The sequence below is a fragment of the Anser anser genome, assembly GCF_964211835.1.
Source record: "Anser anser genome assembly, chromosome: Z".
Classification (NCBI taxonomy): domain Eukaryota; kingdom Metazoa; phylum Chordata; class Aves; order Anseriformes; family Anatidae; genus Anser; species Anser anser.
The window spans coordinates 68,597,877-68,619,484 of NC_139723.1; the positions used below are offsets into that span (position 1 = coordinate 68,597,877).

At 35.9% G+C, this 21,608-nt stretch overlaps 1 protein-coding gene across 8 annotated transcripts in view; it reads right to left on the reverse strand.

Annotated features, from left to right (window-relative positions):
• MAP3K1 (mitogen-activated protein kinase kinase kinase 1) overlaps nt 1-21,608 on the reverse strand; it is a 60,018-nt gene that overhangs the window by 3,752 nt on the left and 34,658 nt on the right. For all 8 annotated transcript variants that reach the window (XM_083816949.1, XM_083816955.1, XM_083816954.1 and 5 more), the window contains exons 2-19: nt 21,308-21,458; nt 18,462-18,668; nt 16,556-16,756; nt 15,572-15,688; nt 14,878-15,026; nt 12,399-12,520; nt 11,600-11,681; nt 11,296-11,473; nt 8,997-9,287; nt 8,435-8,556; nt 7,168-7,259; nt 6,719-6,908; nt 5,133-6,408; nt 3,940-4,092; nt 3,130-3,292; nt 1,755-1,886; nt 638-780; nt 46-177 (exon numbers count right to left, since the gene is read on the reverse strand). In XM_083816949.1, the coding sequence (XP_083673075.1) occupies nt 46-177; nt 638-780; nt 1,755-1,886; nt 3,130-3,292; nt 3,940-4,092; nt 5,133-6,408; nt 6,719-6,908; nt 7,168-7,259; nt 8,435-8,556; nt 8,997-9,287; nt 11,296-11,473; nt 11,600-11,681; nt 12,399-12,520; nt 14,878-15,026; nt 15,572-15,688; nt 16,556-16,756; nt 18,462-18,668; nt 21,308-21,458 (3,901 nt within the window). The remainder of the gene's footprint in view (nt 1-45; nt 178-637; nt 781-1,754; nt 1,887-3,129; nt 3,293-3,939; nt 4,093-5,132; nt 6,409-6,718; nt 6,909-7,167; nt 7,260-8,434; nt 8,557-8,996; nt 9,288-11,295; nt 11,474-11,599; nt 11,682-12,398; nt 12,521-14,877; nt 15,027-15,571; nt 15,689-16,555; nt 16,757-18,461; nt 18,669-21,307; nt 21,459-21,608) is intronic.

Genomic DNA, 21,608 nt, shown 5'->3' on the forward strand with positions numbered 1-21,608 from the left:
TGGTTGGCGTCTTTTGTAGCATATTTGTAGCAACAAATACCTCACCTTAAATATTAGAGCAAGGTGATTGGAGTGTTTCTCTGCATTCCAGGGAGGTTTAGCACAAGCCATTTCTATAACAACACATCCAACACTCCACACATCGCAGCTCCTACCATACTGCTGACCTCTCAGAACCTGAACAGAGAGACAAAACAAAGCTCAGATTATCCACTTCAAAGTTTCTTAACTCTAAGTAAGTTAAATTCTGTCAAAAAAATAATCAAGTGCATTCTGATCAACATTTCTAGTTAACAGTGATAAGTGATGTAAATGCCACTAGAAAGCCATAGAGGAGAGCTAGTGAAGTGCCTGATTAAGGGACAAATCAAATAATCTTGCACTCTTTTGACCAAATGGTCACTTGGGCTTTTGTAATAATACTCATGATATATCTTGCAAAAAAACTACATGTATCAACTTTGACAACAATAAAGAAATGTCATTATTCCTATGTTGGTATCACTCCTATTCTTTAGAGCAACTAAATTTAAAATACATTAGAAGCATTTATAGCAGTGTTCTGTTATTTAGCTGTATGATTTAGCTTACAGAGTTCAAACAATTTTTCAAGTAACTTCCAAAACTGCTTTCTTACCTCCGGGGCCATAAATGCAATAGTTCCCAACAACTGTCCCTGAAACTCCCCAGCACCAGTTCCTTTTGATGCCAACCTGGCTGCAGCTCCAAAATCAGCAATTCTTAATCTATGACCTGTGCTGTCAATTAGCAAATTGGCACCTGTCAACAGCATAATAAAAATACTGCTAGTTGGGTTTCTATTAAAGGCAAATGGATGAACAGACAATTTTCCTCCCTCCATTTCAAAACTATATGTTCACATTCCACCCCCACTATCAAGGAAATCTAAAAAGTCAAGGACAAGTCTAATAACGTCACTTTTTTGTCATGTCCAAATGATACTGCACATAGGTTTAGGCCGTCTGAGAGATTTAGAGAAGGAATCAAACTTTCTAAGTAGGGCAAACACAGGATTCTGGAACAATGCCTGGAGCTCAAACAATGAAAGAAAAACCCTGGAGGTTTTCATTGTCTGCAGCTCCCTATAAAATTTAAACTTATTTCATCCTTTGGTAGCTTTGAGACGTTTTAAAAAGAATTACATAGCAAATGAAAGTTTTCCTATTTTAAGGAGAAATATTAAAAGACAAGTGTTTGCCATTATTAGGTTGATACTTATCTGGGTCTATCTCTTGTTTGTGGACAGATATAGTGATATTAAAGGCAGAAGTTTAATAAGGCTTGAACTTCCCAGTGAAGTCCAAATTTTGTTTTTGTCAAACAGCACAACTGTGTTTACATTCGATCAGGATAAAAGAAGAAATCACAATATTGCCATACATTAGAAACCTGACCTCCTTGTTTTGTCTTGTTCAGATTTTATTATCATTTCACAGTAAATATTTACATGAATTTAACTAATTAACATTTAAAGCTACATGGTGACTTTATATTTCAATTTAGCAATCCAGAAAACAAATTTTTCTGTATCTCTGGCATAGGTAGGAAATATCCCCAAGCATGCTATGAATGTTTTGATTAATTTCTGTAGAACAAAGGTTCCTAAGTTGATCAGATGTACTCAGCAGACACTACTCTAGAGATGGTATCCAAGAGAAACACCAGCTCTCACGCCACAATAGATGCTGCTTTCCAAACATTAAGTTTTAGGAGACCTTTTAAATAATTCTTACCTTTAACATCTCTGTGGATTATCTGATTCTCGTGGAGGTAAGAAAGGCCACGTAACAGTTGTTCTGTGTAATTAATAATAACTGATTCTTTGAAAGCTCCATATTTACTTAACAAATGAGCAACTGATCCCCCTAGAAAATAAAAACAGAATTTATCAACACTCATATTTCATATAATGGAATGTAGCATTGCCTCCTAAAATTGCAGTTCTCTAGGTAAACAGAAATATAGTTGATTACTTGATTACTTTCTGCCAGGAACTGTACATATTATAATGACATAGATGTTTATGCTTCCTAGAAACATCAACCTTCCTTACAAAAAAAATACAAATACTTTAACACACCAAGTACTGGTATATAGATCCTCAAGGATCTGGATTTTACACTGTGCTTTCAAAGTACAGTAATATATCTTGGGCTCGAGTGATGTAAAGACATCTCCTGACATTTTATTACTTAAGTAATATTATTTCAGAAAAATAAAGAAAAAAGATGTTCTGCACTACTGGTTGTAAAAACACCTACTTTAGCTTTGCTTGTTAGCACCCTGGTATTACCAAGTAGTTTCTGCCAGAGACCATAAAGTGCAATGCTTTCTTGCATAGGAAACATGCAATAGAATGTCTAAACCACCAAATCTAGTCTTGATAACTAGACCACAACAACATAAAATCCCATTCATAAAATAAAGCTCCTTCCTAAAGAAAAAAAAAAAAACACTTTCTTGTCCCTGCTGTATGAAATAATGAAAAAAATACTACTAAATTACAAATTAATAGATTTTGAACTACCTTTTTTTTTTTTCTTGAAGCATCCTACTTACTCTATATTATTAGAAAGTTACTTTAAATTCTCAAATGCCTTTGTGTGTCTTCTGACACAGTTTTTAAGAAAATGCTTGGGACAGAAACAAGTGATGGGTATTGCAAAATTTCTAGCAAAGTTATTTTAAATAATTATTTAAACTTATTTACATTATTAAATTATTTAAACAGAGCCACACAGAAAACTCTGGAAACATATAAAGCTGAAGGTGTCTGTCTCAAAGTTTGGCACCTTCTTTAGATGCAGAATATGAGCAAAGTATTAAAATTTCTGTTCAGGGCTTTCAACTGCATTAACTGTATAACAAATCAGACATGGAAAATTTCAAGCCAAAAAAGAATCCCAGTAAGAAAACCGCTATGACTGCTTCAACTGTTTTGTAAGCAAGTAAATCTTTATTCTTTAATCAACACAAATCTTTAAATCAGCAAAGAAAAGAAGTTTGCAAACTTAAGCAACACAGGGAATATTTTGCTGTATATTTTTGCAGAAACTACAGTTCCAAGACAACTGATACTTTCATTTTCTTCCACATGCAGTTGTTTACCTGCCATCCATTCAATAAAGAGGTTATAGTTGCTCTTCTCACATGTAGCACCCAACATGCGAATAATATTAGGATGGTTCAGATGACTCATCATACGTATCTCCTCCCTCAGTGCTTCAACTACCTCTTCTTGCTCAGATGACGTGTTCCTGACATATGTCACCTGTTTTGAAATATGACATTCAGATTTACTTCACATAATTATCTGTTCTGTAACTGTGCCCCCTCCCCAAATCCTTTCAGTACAGCAACAAGAATGGATGGCTTTCTATCTCTGTTCACCATCCAAAAACTTCAATTGTTCTTTTAATCTCAAATCCCTTCAGCTGAGAATTCATCTCCATGCAAGACAGTCAAGAGTGATCTTGTGAGAGTGATCTTCTGGGGGAAACACTAACAATCTCTGGAGTAGAGAACCTTTCCTTTTCACTTTGCTGTGCTTAAACTAGGAAAATAGGGCGTCACTTTGGAACCAAGAAATCTGTGCTCCATTCCTAACTGTCACTGATGTGTAAACTTGATAAAAGCAAAAATGCACTTGAAAAACTACAAAAAAAAAAGACCATATAAAAATATATTTCAAAATGTATATTAGAAAGTACAGTATTTTTTATTTTATTAAAAAGTGAAAGACTGAAAATATTATGTTAATAACATGAATATAAAGATTTTGTATTATGTGTTATGTGAGTACATACGACATGGAGCAAAAGAACTAGGGAACAGTCTGAGAGCAGGTTTTTACACAAAATATTCCCCCCAAAATATTGAAGAACAAGCAGAATACATTGAAGGAAGTGAAATATTTACCTGTTTTACAGCCATTAATGTCCCTGTTCCCACATCTTGAGCTTGGTAGCAGGAAGAGAAAGCTCCAAGACCAATTTGCTGACCTTTAAGCCATTCTGCATCTTCTCTGTAATGGTGTTTTGCTTTGGTATGTCCAGGCAGGGTTTCTGGTGTCTAAAAGTTAAATTCCGAATCAATTACTTGTTTAGCATGCATCTAAGATGTAGATGTTCTGGAAAGCTATGAAATTTCCATCTTTATATGCCTCTCTTTGCCCATACATTTATTTATATTGCATGTTAGACATGTTTCAGATGAGATCAGAACACTCATTTTCCATAATCCACACATTCCTACAATATCTAATAACAGAGTGCTTCCTCTATGTTAGTGACCAAAGGTGAAAGGCAAGATATAAAGACACAAATAGGAGCAGGGCTTTTTCTATTTCTGAACTAATTTCTAGTCAGGTTTTTACTTATCGTCTACTCTAAAGAACCAAAATCATGTTTTCTACTTAATATACTACTGGCAATTTGTGCTTCACATGTTGTTACCTCATGCAAATGATCGCAAAAAACAATGTAAGATTTCTTTCTTCTTCCCAGCAACATTACCAATTCTGCCACCTTTCCTAGGCATGTAGCCTCAAAAGCTTTCAGCACGTCTCTTACTCCATCAAGTCAATACACTCAACCATTTTGGTGAACTTTCATAAAATACTCCTTTCTCTCTCTATTGTTATTTCTTGTGCTTCTGTTCACTTGCAATCATTGTTTTTCTGGCTTCTAAATATCTCGCAGCTTCTGTCTCAACACGTGCTGACAGCATGATCTCTTCCTACTCCTCTTTTTCTTACAGAAACTAATTTAGTATTACATGATAGCCTTCACAGTAAATCAGCGCTAAGACCCAGTTCAGTTCTACTCCTTCCTGAAAACTCTCATATTCTGCTTCCTCACTTTTACACTTCCTTATTTGCTTTTTTAAAGGTTGGCACATTAAATGTCTCTCTTCCAAACACCTTCTCTAAATTTGTTAATAACCACAGGTTTCTATTCGCACATGCAATATGCGTACCGAGGGTGTATGTTTATATTCCAACTTCTAGGAGAGGATACTGAGTCTGTGTTTCTGTAACTCTGAAAACATACCAACACTGCTTTAAATTCCATGAATCTCAATTTATGCTAAATTTCCATGTGTATACTTACATCCTGCTGGATAATTATGATATCTTCACCATTTTCAACCTGTAGTTGGGGAATTATTGGCAGGGCATCTTGAGACGCTGACATTGCCATAGCAATAGCTAAAGCTTCCTCTTCTTCAGCTTCCATCTTTTCCTTGCATTTTTGATTATGATTTACATCATCTTTGTAAGTATCATCATTTTCCGCCCGCTCAGGAGAAAGAACTGCAACTTCGGACTTGAACGTAACTGTGCCATCACTTGTTGGCATGGAAGCCTCGAGTAGGTCCTCAATACTGGAGTTGAGCTCTGCATTAACATCCAAGCGACACTTCTCATCTACCGGTGTGAACACCGTCTCTTCACTTGGAATAACTGCGCTGCTATTACTACTATTGCCGTCACACTGTGAAATATCGTTCAGGTCAAGCGTCATACCATTTTTTGACGTTTCCCCCTGCTTGTTCATATCACATGGAGTGGGTCGTGATGGCTTTGGCCTGTGTATGTGACTGGATGGCAATGGCCTGGCTTGGGTGAAGACTGGAGAAAGTTTCTCTGCTTCTTTATTTTCAGAACAGTTTCTCTGAAACTGGAGAGAGAGTTTCCGCTGTGTTTGAGGAGAAGGTGAGGGGATTTTGCAGGGAATGAATCCCTGAGGTCTGAGTTTAGAGACATCTGTTACAGTGCCAGCTGGTACAGATGGGTTTGAAGGAGAGAGAAGTGTTGGGAATAGTGACTGGGAATGACTGGATGAGGAAGAAGAGTTCAAACACTGACTGTGGGGTTTTCCTTTTGTTTGAACAGCTGGCTTTGGTTGCTCAGTGGTTACTGATGAAACAGGAAGTCCCACAGCAAGGCCAGCCAGTGTCTCAGAAATGTCCTCTGGACTGGCACTCATTTTTTTGTCACTTAAACCTTTCCCACTTTTCCCTGATAACTGGACAGTATTGTTAGGTGTATTATTTTCTGTAGCTTCTGGAGAGTTATCTGGTACAGGTAGCTGCAAAAAGTCTTCATGTCGACAATCCCCGGACTGCATTTCTTCCATGCCTAGCTGGATAGCTTCTGCAATTTCCATTTCATCTGCTATTGCCATCAAACGTCGACGCATCCTTGCATAATGAGTCGAGCTTGTCACACTCAACATTTCTAAAAGCTTTAAAAAAACATGAGGCACTCTTGCCACCATTCTTGCGGCACTCAAAAATACTCTCCGCGACAGTTTACCAACCATTGAGTGGGAATTGTCAATTGACTGCAAGGCGAAATTTAAGAGGGAGAGAAGTTTCTTATACCTGACAAAAAAAAAGATAATGTTTTATACAATGATATGCTCTAGTTAACTTGTGCTAAGAAAGCCATTTCAAGACAAAGTATTTAGCTATCAGTTCTGCAGTAGCAAAAAGACTTACGGCTGCACTGATGCTACAGAATTATTTAACAGATCAGAAATTTAAAAATGGCAACCATTTGCTCTAAAGTTGGTTCACTGTTTCCTGTAGTATACACTATTTGTCTACAGGAATTAAACCTGCCATTTTTTGAGAGATCACCAACAATATGCTCAACTACAAAGAGTAATAGTCAAATAGTGTAAGCAAGTACCTGTCTACTACAGTATCGGCCTGTAAAACATCTCCACAGACAATGTGAGGATAAAATTCACCAGGAAATTCCAACAGAAGTCTGTCTATAAGACAAAGTCGTCCCAGTAGCGCTTGCCAGTTGCTAGATTCAGTTTGGGTTCCAAGAATACAATTTAAGACATAATCAACACCACCAATACCAATGGACCCTAAAAAAAAAAGTAGTTAAAAATAAGGATTAGATACATACCTTCACTGTTTAAATTCCTTAGGGATCAGAACTGCGTCACACAGAAATACACCTGTGCCCATCTCTAACCCCATCTCTCTATGGGGTACTAACCCCATCTCTAAACTCCAAAGAGCAATGCTGTTGCTGATTTTGGATAAATTTTGTACTTAATTTAAAACACTTCAGTATGTTTGCTTGTAATTATAATTCATTTATATATGAAGAGCTATTATTACCAGACTTAAGTATTTCTCTCCCAACCGCCAGCTCTCCTGCTTGGCCTTTACACATCTCCAGTAGTGTTGAGACTGAAAGTTGACTCGTTCGACTACAAGAAATTAAAAACAAAATTATCTCTTTTAGCTGATGATTTCAAGGGAAAACATTAAAACATTTTAATAACCATTAGCTTGGAACTCTGCTTGGAAATCAACTTCACATCATTTTATTCCAATCGCCTTGTATAATGCTCTATCTTGTAAGCTACCACTAGCAGTGAGTTTTTTTACAAGGGCATTTCCAGAAACTTAGTATCTATCACTAACAAATAAATAAAACAAATAGCAGTCAGCTTCCCCATCTCTCAGTACATCCCCATTTCTCAAATTCTTAGAGAGATGTTTTTAGGCAATAATCTCTTTTATTAAAGAAATCATTCAACAGGGCGTTAGAACTGTCTCTTGTAAAAACAGGACAAATTCAGAAATCCAACAACAGCTTTATTTCACTTTTTCTTTTATTTTAGATGCTCTATTGCTAGACTATTGCTGGTGGGGGTAGGGAACATCTCCAGCTGATTTTAGAAGCAATGCTGCTTATTAGGAACTAAACCGAAAGAGAAATCATGCTGATGGTCTTCTGCATCTAGTACAAAACACAGCTGAAGAAATGCTTGGTCTGGCAGAGCAGACAGGGTAGCTTGGGACTGGAGTACAAAGCCTGCTCAAGCCAGAACTGCCAGAAGACATTCATTCAAGAACAGCCATCTTCTATCATTATGCTACGAAGTAAGAACTAACAGTATTATATTAACACTTAAGGAAATAGATCTACAACAGACTTTGCTTTAGTAGGAAACATGCAAATATATTAAACACATAAAACCTGGTAATTGGTTCTTGCTGTAGAGTTTTAAAGGGGAGTCAGGATAATTACACTAAAGCAGTTCAACCAGTTGAAAAGGATGCTGAAAGGCTGGAGACTGAACCTGACATTTTCTTTCATTTTATGGGAAAAAGTCTTTATGAAAGCAAAGCATTATATAAGATCTGTAAACACTGGAAAAATATTATCAGATGTGTTCAAAACCTGTGTCTTTCAAGACTGAAGTTGGCTGTAGCAACTACTCTTTAACAAAAACATACCATGGTATGTTTATACTTATGGTCCATATATAGTTTACCACCACCTGTAAATGGTCTTCTAGTTTCACATAAAATATCAATAAATTAAGCTTCAAGGCATTTCAGTTACAATAGGTATGATGTTCATGGGACACCATACCTGTTGGCATCTGCACATTTAACTAATATTGTCTCCACAACTGGCTTGAGAAGTCGCTGTAGTTTAGTCCTTTCTGCCAAAGTATGACAAGGAGTATATACCAGCATGGCTCTTAAGGTTTTCTGAGAGAAAGGAGAAAAAACAATATATATGAAATTAGTTTAGTTATACATTTTGATTGCTTTTTAAATTAAAGTTGCAAATAGTTTTATATAAATTAAAAATATCAGTGAAATTTTAAAAAGATAAATAGCTTAATATGTACTAGCTGTTAGAATTAGTCATGTATCCTTTGAGATTGGCAAGAAGTCAGCGATATAGTTACTGTTAATACTACACACTGTAGCAAGCATTTCCTTATTTTTATCCAGTAGAGTCACGCCAACTCATTCTTTCTGTGGATCTTACTCATCCTGCTTTCAGATACTTAATAGTCAAGTCATCAGTGATGCTTAACAATATTTACAATTTCTGACTTCATACACCTACTCCTTCTCCCTCCCCTTTCAGAAGTGAAGTAACTTTGAAATTACCCGAATACAATGAGTAAACAACTACTTACTAAAGCAGCAACATACACTTTGTAGACAGGGTCAGCACAGACCATGGACAGCACACTGCAGCAGGATTCCACCACAACATCTCCTGAGATACTGGTCTGAGATGACCCACTAGCTGCTCCCAGAGCTCCAGCACTTGTGTTGTTTCCATTGCTACTTCCAGAATTTCCAGTGCTTTCACCATTAGCCAGTAGTAGAGCACCACTAACATCATGTGAAAGACGTCTAAGTGCCATCTCTCTTATATTCCAGTTTCGAGAAAACAAGCAGCCAACTAACTCCATCCCAAACACCTGCCAAGGAAGAAGCAACCTTGCATGAGTCAAATTGAATAACACTACAACTTAAGAGCAGCAACCAGAAAAGAGAAAAATGTTTCTGTTGAAATACCATCTAAATAAGTCTAATAGCAAGAATGTGTCAGAGGGTATACAGTATTTCTTAAAAAAATTCTATGATAGAAATGAACTCTCATAAATGTGTCATCAGTTCTCCAGAAACTCTGCTAGGACAAGTTGGGAGATGATGGTGTGGCCAGTTTCACTGTGTTTCAATCACTCACTACGCAGTCTCTTTGTATACCTTGGTATAAACAACCCTAAAGCCAAGTTCTAGCTATATTAGGCAAAAGTTGCAACAGAAATAAAGGTGAAACAAGTTCCACCATTCTTCTTTAAACAGTGTGATCCTTGCTCAGCTGAGCCCACCTCTAGGTTGGAGAGTATTTATCTTATATGGCTCCAGCAACCGATTGTAGGTAACAGTAATTGACAACTTTGTATTTATGTGATACCTGCACAGTCAAGATGAGGATTAGAAATATTACATTTTATTACATGGACCTTTAATAATAGGCCTCAGATTAAGTCTGAAACTAAAAAAGGAAAAAAGTGAAAACATGACTGGGAAACCTTTCTTTCTTTGTGCAAATTGAATATAATTATTTCCAATAATAGCCAACCACAAAACTGATGGGATTCAGAGTAAGTTTTGAATTGTTACAAGTGCTCTAGAATTAGACACTCATACAATAGAATCCTATTGTAGCTCTACCTCAAATAGTCCACTTTAAGCAAAGAGAGAAGGCCCCGTGCAAACAACATGTGATTTATGTTCACAAGTGCAATGTCCTGCATCTGGCTTGGAACAATCCCAAACATGAATACAGGCTAGGTGACATCTGGATAGAGAGCAGCCCTGCACAGAGGGACTTGGGGGTACCAGTGGATGATAAGCTCAACATGATCTGGCGAAGACCACCTCCAGCCCAGAAAGCCAACTGTATCCTGGGCTGCATCAAAAGAAGAGTGACTAGCAGGATGAGGGAGGTGATTCTCGCCCCCTGTTCTGCTCTTGTGAGACCCCACCTGGAGTCCTAGCATTCAGCTCTGATGCCCCCAGCGTTAAGGTGGACATGGACCTGTTACAGAAGGTCCAGAGGAGGGCCACAAAGATGATCACAGGGCTGGAGCACCTCTCCTGCAAAGACAGGCTGAGAGAACTGGGGTCATTTAGCCTAAAGAAGACATGGCTCTGGGGAGAGCTTTATTGCAGCCATTCAATACCTAAAGCGGGCCTACGGGAGACATGGGGAGAGACTCTTTATCAGGGAGTGTAGTAACAGAACAAGGGGTAATGGTTTTAAACTAAAAAACTTAGATTTAGATTGGATATTAGGAAGAAATTCTTTACTATGAGGCCCAGGTTGCCCAGAGAAGCTGTGGATGCCCCATCCCTGGAAGTGCTCAATGCCAGGCTGGACAGGTCTTTGAGCAACTTGGTCTGGTGGGAGGTGTCCCTGTGCATGGCAGGGGTGGGGGTGGAACTGAGTGACCTTTAATGTCCCTTCCAGCTCAAACCAATGATCCCTATGATCTTTGTGCTAATGTTCTCTTATACCTGGTCGATTCACTAGATACCACCACAACCACCATCGTAACCTTTTTCAGAATCAATAGTATTAAGAAACTCACTTTTTCCTCTTTTCTCCACATTTGCATCCACAGATAGCATCAACAATGCAAAATTTAAATGTGAAACAAAGTTGGAGGTATAAAACAAAACGTTACTCCTCTTATTCCAAGCTCTTTCAAAAAATCCTTTAGTAATTAAGAATAGCAGAACAAGTGAATATACAAGCATGTTTCATGCTTTCCAGAAGACACAATGATCATAGGTTCTTCTGAAGGAAATGCAAGTAGTTTTGCATTAGTGCTGTGCAAACGTAATATTCACTAAGAGCAGCAAATCTGTTCAAAATGTTTTTGTAAAAGAAGCTTCAGATATAAAAAGAAAAATTACCTGAATCCATGGCTCAGCTAAATCTTTATAAGCAGAAGGAATCTGCTGGACCCCATAATGAGTAAGGTTAAAATTGCTCTCTTGGGTTCTTCTCTGTGATCCAACCGTAGATTGCTGTTGAGTTTGTTGCTGAACCACACGGAGGACAGATGATTCCACAGGGCTAGGCAATTCATGACTACAGATTAACAACAAACAGCACAGATCAATGAATGAAACATTAACCAAAGTAAACACTTTACCATATTTAAGAACATAAACAGAGATCCAGAAACAGACTGTTATATTCAGACTGACCACTTACCTATAGAAATCATGAGATCTCCATTTAGATCTGCAAAGAGGACATATAAGTGGCTCTCTGTTTCTTCTACATTCTTCTGCCCCTGGAAAAAAGCAACAGGATAATATATATTACTGTGTATATAACTGGAAGATGGCATTAGTAAGTTCAAGATTTACTGAAGAATGTCAGTTTCAGGATGCACACTTCTGAACTGAGCCATCTCCAGCAGCCTAATAAATGTGTAGTTAAACTTTTCTGCTTCAATAAGTGCTTCATTTGAGTACTGTAATATTACAAGTAATAAACTGAAATATGGGTCTCAAACATAAGCAATATTTTTTAAAAAAGTATAAACATACATAGGGCTGAATTTTATTTGTTAAAACAAACTATTTGTATACTTCATTTAATGTAGTATGCAAGAATACTCCGTAATTCATTACATAATCCAAGCTGACAGTGGATGACTTTCATGCATTCTAATGGCAAGTCACTGAGGAGTAAAAGTCTGTTCCTAACCTTACTCTGATTGGACATACTCTTTAAGTTAAAAGAGAGTGAAATTTCTGTCATTGCAGTTAACTTCTCAAAACACAAAATTACAAGCTTGATTGTGAATAACTGATATAACACAGCGTATCAGTAGTCCCTAGAATGGTACCAAAGTCTCACAGAGTTGCAATTACCATGTACGGGCATTTTTTTGTTTGTTAACTTTTATCTTTTAAAACAAACAAAATAATGAAACTCACTATGTTATAATACTTTTGTATATTTAGAGTCACCACAGTTTAATGAGACAAAGATGACAACATACATATTGACATGCAGTGGTGATGTAATTTGTTCCTGCATCCATCTTCACACACAGTCAGGCTTTCTTCATCCAGCATGCCTAACAAACAAATGGGACACATCTGTTCTTCTTCATCCTTCATACTACAAAAAAAAAAGGTAATTATGACTATTAAAACAGCATATCAGAATTCAGAACAGGCTTTAACCATAAAAAAAATAAGTTCCACTTTGGAACAATCACTTCTAAATGACTATGTGCTATTCAGGAATAATTTTCCTTAAAACTTGGTCTGCATAAGCAAGCAACCAAATTTTTAGAAGCACTGAGGATAGACAACATTTTGTTGAAATGAAAGTCACAAAACACATGACATCTTTTCAAACTAGGTCAGATACCAATTAGAGACTGAAAGGCCCAGCCTAGGGCACTTAGATTCACCCCCCTGCCCCCCCACTCTCCCCCAAGGCTTCTTTAACAAACCAAGCTTTGCTTTTTTACTTATTGTTTAGTCTTGAAAAGCTAGGAGCTTTTCAGATTTTTAAAGCTACATACTTTTTTTTTTCCCCCATCATACTCCTTTCAGAGTACTGAGTCATGAGTGAGTCTTTAGAGCATTACAGAAAACTGTAAATACTATTTGATGAACGTAAGTAAACTCAAGAATTAACAAAAGATAACACTCAAGTTTTCTGTCATTGACAGAAACAGATGTAATGAATTCACTAATAAAGTGAATATACCAACATATCTCACGTAGATTTAAAAAAACACCATTTGCCTATTTTGCACGTTGCTTCCATTTTATCAACCCCATACCTTAAGTTTTAAATTCATGTAACGGGTGATTTCAACAGGAAAAAGAATAAAAATTAAACAGCATTTAAAGAAAAACTGATATAATCTTCTGTAATATTCCTTAAACATGCAAAATTTATTATTCATATTAAAATCTTAAGTTATAGTTGGCATGTCTAGAAGTTTTAAGGAATCTTGTATTTGTTCAGCAACAGTAGTCTTTAAAATAAAAATATTTTGTATACACATTTGTTTCTCTACATATATATTCATTACTATTTTCCTTGCAAACTTGATATGATTTTTCCACTGTGAAACTTATTTTTGAAGAATTAGTAATAAACCAAAAATAACTGCAAATCACAGTAAATATCAGAACTGAGTAAACTTTTATCTCAAATGAATCTGATGCTCACTGTTCTCCAATACTTATATAATGCAAACACAGACTTGCACAAAATAGTAACCTCTCGCATTGAACCAGTAATGCTTGAAAATAGCCATGAGGTGTACTGGCAAACAACAGAAATATCTTTTATCCTGCCAAAAATGATAAGCACTACAATGAAGTTCACAATCCAGTGAAGCCATCCTGATGAAAAAAATAATTCTAGACAAGATACCTAACTAAAAGAACTGGCCACATAAGTGATTGCAGAGTAGATTATGTATTTATCTTGTTTTTTTAAAACTTCGTTTATTTATAGTGACAATTTGAAAAAAACAGACAATGGAAAGACAATGGGAAATTAAGGTCACAATCTGTACATCAATATTATAAACCTGTCTGAATATAGTCATCTAGCCATATGATTATAATCAAAAATAATACACCAAGGTAGTCCTTATATTAGAGTATCACTTTACAGAAAAAGTCTCAGTTCTGGTTGCCTTCTGTGGTTTGGCCTCTCTAGAGGATGCCTAGTTCACTCAGCCCACTAATTCATGCACAAATCATTTGTTTAAGAAACAAGATCTTTAATATCAGGAAAAGAACATGCAAGAGCACAAGTAATAGAGGTTAGTAGAAAAAAAGAAAGCTATCAAATAATCAAATATCACTTAAAACTGAAAAAAGGCATCTTTTAATATGGTATAAACTAGAAAAATCACATTAATTTAACTCCCTTCAAAGTATTTTAATCATTCATTTTTCATGAAAAAGGCTTTTAAGAATTTATCTAAACATATGCTCAGATATTTTAGTATATGTTTACAAGCACGCAGCGTGTTTACCCAGAAAATTTTCAGTGTATTCTCATATGTACAAGCATATCTCCAAAGTAGTACAAATTTACTAGGACATGAGAAAAAATGAAACCCTGTTTCTTCATTTGTCAACATTTGCACAACTGCTGTATTTGAACAAATGCACATAAATAATTGTTTCTAAAGTTAATATATGTTTCAGTCTTGCATATAATCACATTTCTAAAACTTGTTTCCCAAATTAATAAATAGTAAAAATTCTTTTCCCAATTCTAGTTAACATTTTTCATATGGAAGGTATAAAGCAAATATGCCCACTTCTTACCACAATGACTAACACACGTTTGAGTCTTGATTGTTTGCAAATATAGATATTTAACATGGTTTGAAATGAAAGCAGCTTTAAACAAAAAGAATGTAGGTGATTCTAAACCTCCAAAATTATATAAAAACTACATAATAAAGCTTTTAATTCCTTTAGAAAAATACTAACCTGTGTTCTGAACTAGATGTAGAAGTACTAGATGATGACAATGTATGAGAATTTGACATGCGTGAGACAAACTTCTGGATGGTGTTACGAGATGGAGCTTTGATCCTCGAGCTACGCCTACTGTGATATTTCTGGAACAAACTCTCAACCTAACATCAGAAAAAGATAGCAACAGTAGCATTTATGCTATGAATAGCTTGTATTTAAAGACAACATTACTGAAGCTTCACTATTACTAGAAGAAATCTGTTGACCTTCTTAATAATATATTAGCAGCAGAACTACCAGGAATTTCAGAAGTTTTACTAATAAACAGATCACAACAAACACCATTTACATCAAAAACCTATTTATTAAGAATAACTAATCGTTTTAAGTATACACACAACCTTCTGAAGACTCACATTTTATTTAACTTTCGGCTAATCAGAGATGCAAATAAATAGCTTTGACTAGAAAATCCAAGATTTGAATCATTCACCACACTGCAACTCTCTACTAATTCTTTTAGTTACACCTTTTATTTGCAGGTTTTTTTCTACCTACACCTCTCTGAAGATTAGATGAAAAACAATTAAAAACTAATTCTCATTGCTTTGAAATACTGCAGTTTTCAGCATTTTTAAAATAGTGCCCTGAAGGCTTTTACCTGACAGATTTTAGATTGCCATTAGATCTTTATGAGATTGATTACCTCGAAGTTCTTCAGTGTCTTTCTCCATAGCATTGGGTCTGAGGGTTCAAGCTGGAACACTCGCAGCATAACAAACAATAGATGAATACAAAATGTTCCACGACCACAGCTACAAGTCTGCAAAGAAAAATATATGCTAGGGCTCTACTGACTAGATAATTACATGGATCAGTTTTCCACACTGAGGTGCATTAAAGAGATATGTACTAGGCCCTCCTATTTTTCAAAAAAAGCAAAATAGTATTTTATATAAGTGTATAAATATCTTCTTACATGGCCCTACATAAAGTGAATTCCCAAAACATTATTCAGGAATGCGTATAAAAAAAATCAGACACTCATAATACCAGTTTTCTCCTTTCATTTTTTAAAAATCAACTGAAAGCTATAGCTATTCTCTATACTAAAAGAAATTTATGCATTTAATCTTAAAAAATATCTCTACCATAACAGCAAACTTAAATGAGATGCTTCTGTTTACACAAAAGCCGTATGTTCTCCAATACAGAAACAAGGCAGTCCTATCAAAGTCTCTGAAAATGATATAATTATGGGTATTAACGGTATTATCACTCCATTAGAGTAATTGTGACATTGCTTGTCATTTATACATACTCCATTAAAAGAAAAGGAAAGGAAGTATTTCAGGGTGAGAAACTAGGAAAGCTGCCAAATTTTAGCCAAAAATGCTTAATAAGACATGCTTAAGAGCCACTTGTAGGAATAAGAAATTTACAAAGAAAAAGACTCTAGTTAAAAAAAGTTATAAGAGAAGCTCTGGACAAAAATAGTACTTGCTATAAATACCTGACATATCTGACAAAAATACAAGCTAAGCACAGACTGCATCTTTTAAGCAATTAGGTATCTTTGCAGAACCATTAGCAAAGGTTGGTGACTGAATCCGTTTTGGTTTTGTACACAATTTTCCAAGATTAAATATGAATTAATAAAAGCTATAGATAACACAAACATGTTCATTACCTGAGGCCCAATAAAGACTCTGTATTTATTATCAGGGCTGTCTCCTCCGATTAAGAAAGAGTTTGGTCCTATCTGCTGCAGCAGGTACAGCCTGGCTCTCATAACTTTGTTGACACGACGATTTGTTTCCTCAGGGCTGTATGGAGAGAAGCCATCTGGAGATGGGGCTCTTCGAGGTGGTGTTATACGTCCACTCTGAAACTACAGAAGTGGTTCTATCATTTCCAGTTCCATCAGTTCAGCTACGTATTTTGTTCAGGATGACATACAGTACATGTCCCCCAGACCTGAAACCACGACCTGCTTAGACTTCATGAATTTAAAGGGATTCATTTTCACTTCTATGATCAGAAATAGAAGAAAAACTGCAATTTTGTAACTAAAATAGTCTAATATTATGAGGGAAAGTGTCTTTTAAGTTGCTTAAATTTTCAAATCTTCATTGATAAACTTACCATATTACTACTGAATTAGGACGTATAATTCAACCAGATCATCATTTGCTCATGACTCAATAGATCAAGTCATGAAATATTAAATTAAATTTGTAGTGTTAATACAAGTGAAGAAATCCTATGCCTAGAGTTTACAAAAGGAAATAAGAATTGACTTTAAGAAATTCCAAAGAAAAATGATACAGCTCCCTCTCCTTTACACAATTAGAGCAACTATTGGCTCAGGTTGTTATTTTTGATGATGAGAAACAACAACAACAACAAGAAAGTGGCCCTTTCTTATTAAAATCGTTTTCATTTGAATTTTTCACATTTCTAATGTTATGAAATACTTTAATGACTATCCAATTTCAAATCTTCTGCTTTGATTTGCATTTACTTGGAATTTTAAGTTATGATGCAGAAGGTTGTAATTGACTTATTGTCCATCAGTTAAGTAAAGGATATTCTAAACTTCAGGGTTTCTCAAGTGAAAGGTAGATATAAAATAAAAAATGAACAATTACGAACAATTTTAAAAAAGCTGAACAATTTTATTATTATTATTTTTTTTATTTTTTTTTAACATTTTCATTTCTCTCATCAGGAGGAAAGGAGTTCTACAGTGCTGTGCGATATTCATCCCTAGTTCAGTGGAACAGCAGTATATATTTTAGTGATTTTGGAAACCTTGTTTAGAACAATGGGACAGTGAAGGCTATTAGATTTTATTCTTACTGTAATTGCACTGTGAAATTGTAGATGAGTCAAATGAGGATGAGCATGTTTGCAGTAACAAATCTGTTAGACACTATTGCTCAAACTGTTATATTCCCAAACTTGTCTGATAAACCTAGTTCTTAATGTTCAAAATATTCCATTCCATTCCTATCTTCTCAAATGTAATGGTATAGATTTTACCTTCTAAGAATGCATGTACTAAAACTTCCCGAATCTGTACATAAAGATCAGTCCTGAAACAGAGGATCACAAATAGCATACCAGTAACTGTTCTGGTTACTGGTATGTAGCCAGAACCAGGTATGTAATTCTCTAACGTTACTCTAATCATCAATCCTGTCCTCAAGGGATTATATCGGCTTGGAGAACTGACATGCAAAACTACAGTAAAACCAAACTCCTGGCATCTCCTTGTGCAAATCAAGCTAGGAGAACATTCATATCTATACTTCCTCATTTATTTCCTAAAAAAATAATATAAAAATCGATAGCTTGACTGAATTAAAAGGAAGAAACACCTAAGAGCGTAGAATAAAATTCCACGCGAGAGAAATGTAACATAAGATACGCTCTGCGTATCTCACTCTCAAGTGAGACACTCTGTGTTGTAACACCTCTACATGAGCATCTTGCCTTACCCAGTGAGAATTACATATTTATTGCCTCTCTATTTAAGCAAAAGATTGTAGAATATATCCAAATCAATAATTACATCACAGCTTGCAACTTACAGGTACTGGAGATACCCTTTTTCTTCTAACACCTGGTGATTCAGATTTAACAGTCCTGGAGGATGATGAAGAAGAGCTACTAGGAGAAGGACTACGCCTTCCTTTCTGCGTAGGTGAAGAAGCAGTGCTTTGTCCTTCAGCTTGAGGTTCTAGTGATAGCTTGTTCATTTCAGATCCATCTCCCTTCACAGGGATAGGTTTCACCACCTTGCAAGAATTAAACCATGAACATTAGAATTATAAATTAATCATTTTATATTAAAGCAACACAAATCCATCAAAACTTGCTTTGCTAGCATTATATAACTAAGCCATTATTCAGACATATGAATTTTGCACATTTCCTAAACTTCGTTATTAACATCTCATAGGCATTATATCTTGTTAGTCTATATACTAAACATAGAAAAGAAAGAACATTTTTACTGTCCTTTTGTGCCACTTATGTTAATTGTTGCAGCAACTGATTTATTCTTGAAGTGTTTCTCTGTCAGTCATGGTATATCAAAGGACAACAGTTTCCCCATTGGGACAGTAAGATCGAAAGGAATATTTTCCTCCAGACACTGACTGCCTATATAAGAGTTATCTACCAACTACTCTAAGTATCAGTTGAGAAATATCAGGGTTACTATTTTTACAGAACAATATGACCACTCGTTGCAAAATAAGATTACTTTAAACCTGGAACCAAGTACACCAAAATTAAGGTGTGCTGTGCCCCTTGAGAACCCTGCAATACAACTGGAACAGCTACATCACTTCTGATAAGTGAGCTAATCTCAGTGCTCAGTGCCACACTACCTGCACAGGTATGTGCTCAACCAGAGTGAGCATTTACACTCCTAATACAGGTTGCGTTGACACCAAATTTCGGCACTGAGATATGGAATATTTCAACATAACTTTCAGATGTCTGGCCCTAAGACCTACATAATCTATGGGAAAATATAATTAAATAATAATAACTAAATTAAAATTTTAATTATATACTTAAAAGCTGAGTATAATTGAAAGCAATCCCACCAATTAAGAGTCAGTTTTAATTCTACGTTTCTCTGTGACTCAGAGGCTTGACTCAAAGCTGAAGGGAAGTCCAGACAATGTTTCAGATTAGAAGAGCAGACCTCTCTTGTGAAGTTGCAGAGGTCTCTCTTCTTTTGTCTAACATTTTTTTTTTCCTAAAACCAAATAGGTCAGGGGGAAGGGGTTCTCCCTGCTTAGGGCATGTAAGACAAAACATCTAGACCAGTTTCCTTTCTTCCTGTATTGGACTGCAACCACAAGGTAGTGATGCTATTTTTTAAACAGGATTTAACTGATCTAACCATAGCAACGCTGTTGTCCAGAAATGCATTGAGTTTCAGCAGGCTGAAGGGAAAATACGACAATGAGGAGTTTGGACATATGGACAAGTCACAGTTACCAGTTGCTATTGCTTGACAGATGTTGAATATTAAAATACTAGTAAATGAGAATCTGGAGCATAGAAAGTTACAGTAAAAACCCAGACACCTCAAAGAAAGTGAGCTAAACAGAGAAACATAATTTCAAGCTATGCAATAACTATTTCTGTAGTATAGCAATAACTATTTCAAGCTATGCAATAATAAGATACGTTCAAAAAAATTAAGAACTGTTTTGTGTTAGAGGTTTTGAGGTATTGCTTTTTTTGTGCACTGTTACGTATTTTCAGCATTCTTTTTTATTACAGAAACTTACCAATAGACCATTTTTCTTTTATTTCAGTACACTTGTGTACTATGTCAGATGATCTTAGCTTTAAATTAGCGCTCCCGTCAAGTGACACTGGGAGTCACATTGACGAGTGCAACCACATTTGCATGCAACTAATTGCTATTGATTAACTAGCATTATACTTAACATTGGTGTAAGAATTGTTTAATAAGTTTGGGGGTTGATCTGTCTGCAATTTCTTAAAAATAAAATTACTTAAGAAAGAACCTGAGGGAAGAGCATGGGGGCTGCAATGGGAAAGCTCAGGCTGGGTGTTAGGGAAAGGTCCTTCACCCAGAGGGTGGTCAGGCTCTGGGACAGGCTCCGCAGGGCAGTGGTCACTGAACCTGCTGGAGTTCAAGGAGGGTTTGGACAATGCTCTCAGATATCTGATTTTATTTTCGGGTGGTGCTGTGTGGAGCCAGGAGTTGGACACAATGATCTTTGCAGGTGCCTTCCGGCTCAGAATACTCTATGATTCTAAAATTATTTCTGAGCCATTTATACAAAAAAAAAAACCACACTGAAAAAGGCTAATGAGGTTCTCTGGCATCCAAAGTTTATCAGAGTTAAGACTTATGTGAAGGAGCTACTCAGATTTGCTTTTCCCTGTTTCTAGTATGCTTGCAGGTGTTTTTTTGTTTGTTTGTTTGTTTGCTGTTTGTTTCATTTTTCCTATCTAACAAAAATTCCATATGCTTACATTACAACATGCTGAAAACCTCAATTTAACTTTCTCAAACTATGGAAATAAAGCCATAAAACCTTTAAGAATGAAGGCAGTACAGAATACTAGCGTGCAGTTTTGCACTCAGTTTTTTACCGAATGAAAAACAGTTACTTTTGTTGTTGACATAAGAGGGCAGTATTGCCACAGCAGTACTCCATACTACAAAACCAGCAGAGCAGCTATACGTTTGTTTCTGAAAGTGTACCTTTAAGAAAGTGAACCACAGTTTCCTGTTAAACAGACTAAAAAAAATGAACAAGAGGATCACAGTTAAGAGCCTGCAAACTGTTAAGATAAATAGGTTTCTAAAAGAAAATCTTAAGGAACTTTTATTTGTAATAGTTGTTACAGATAACACCCGCCCTTCAATGCTGCTTACCACAGGGCCTCTCCTGCTTCTTCTTTCCAGCCATTCATGTTTCCAAGCTGGCATACACGTTGCCTTGAGTTTCTCCCTGATCATGCGCTCTTCTGGGCGGTCATCCATTTTCTGCAGCCCCCTCAAGGTTTCTTTATTCTCCATGTCACGACTACAGCAAAGAAAAAAAAAATATACAGTTATTTTTAGTTAAGTATAATACTATAGCATTCTTAATCTTTGTACCAACCTATTCTCCCTCTCCTTACAATGAATCTACTAAAAAAAACATTAATTCCAACTGATTGCAGCAACTCTCTTA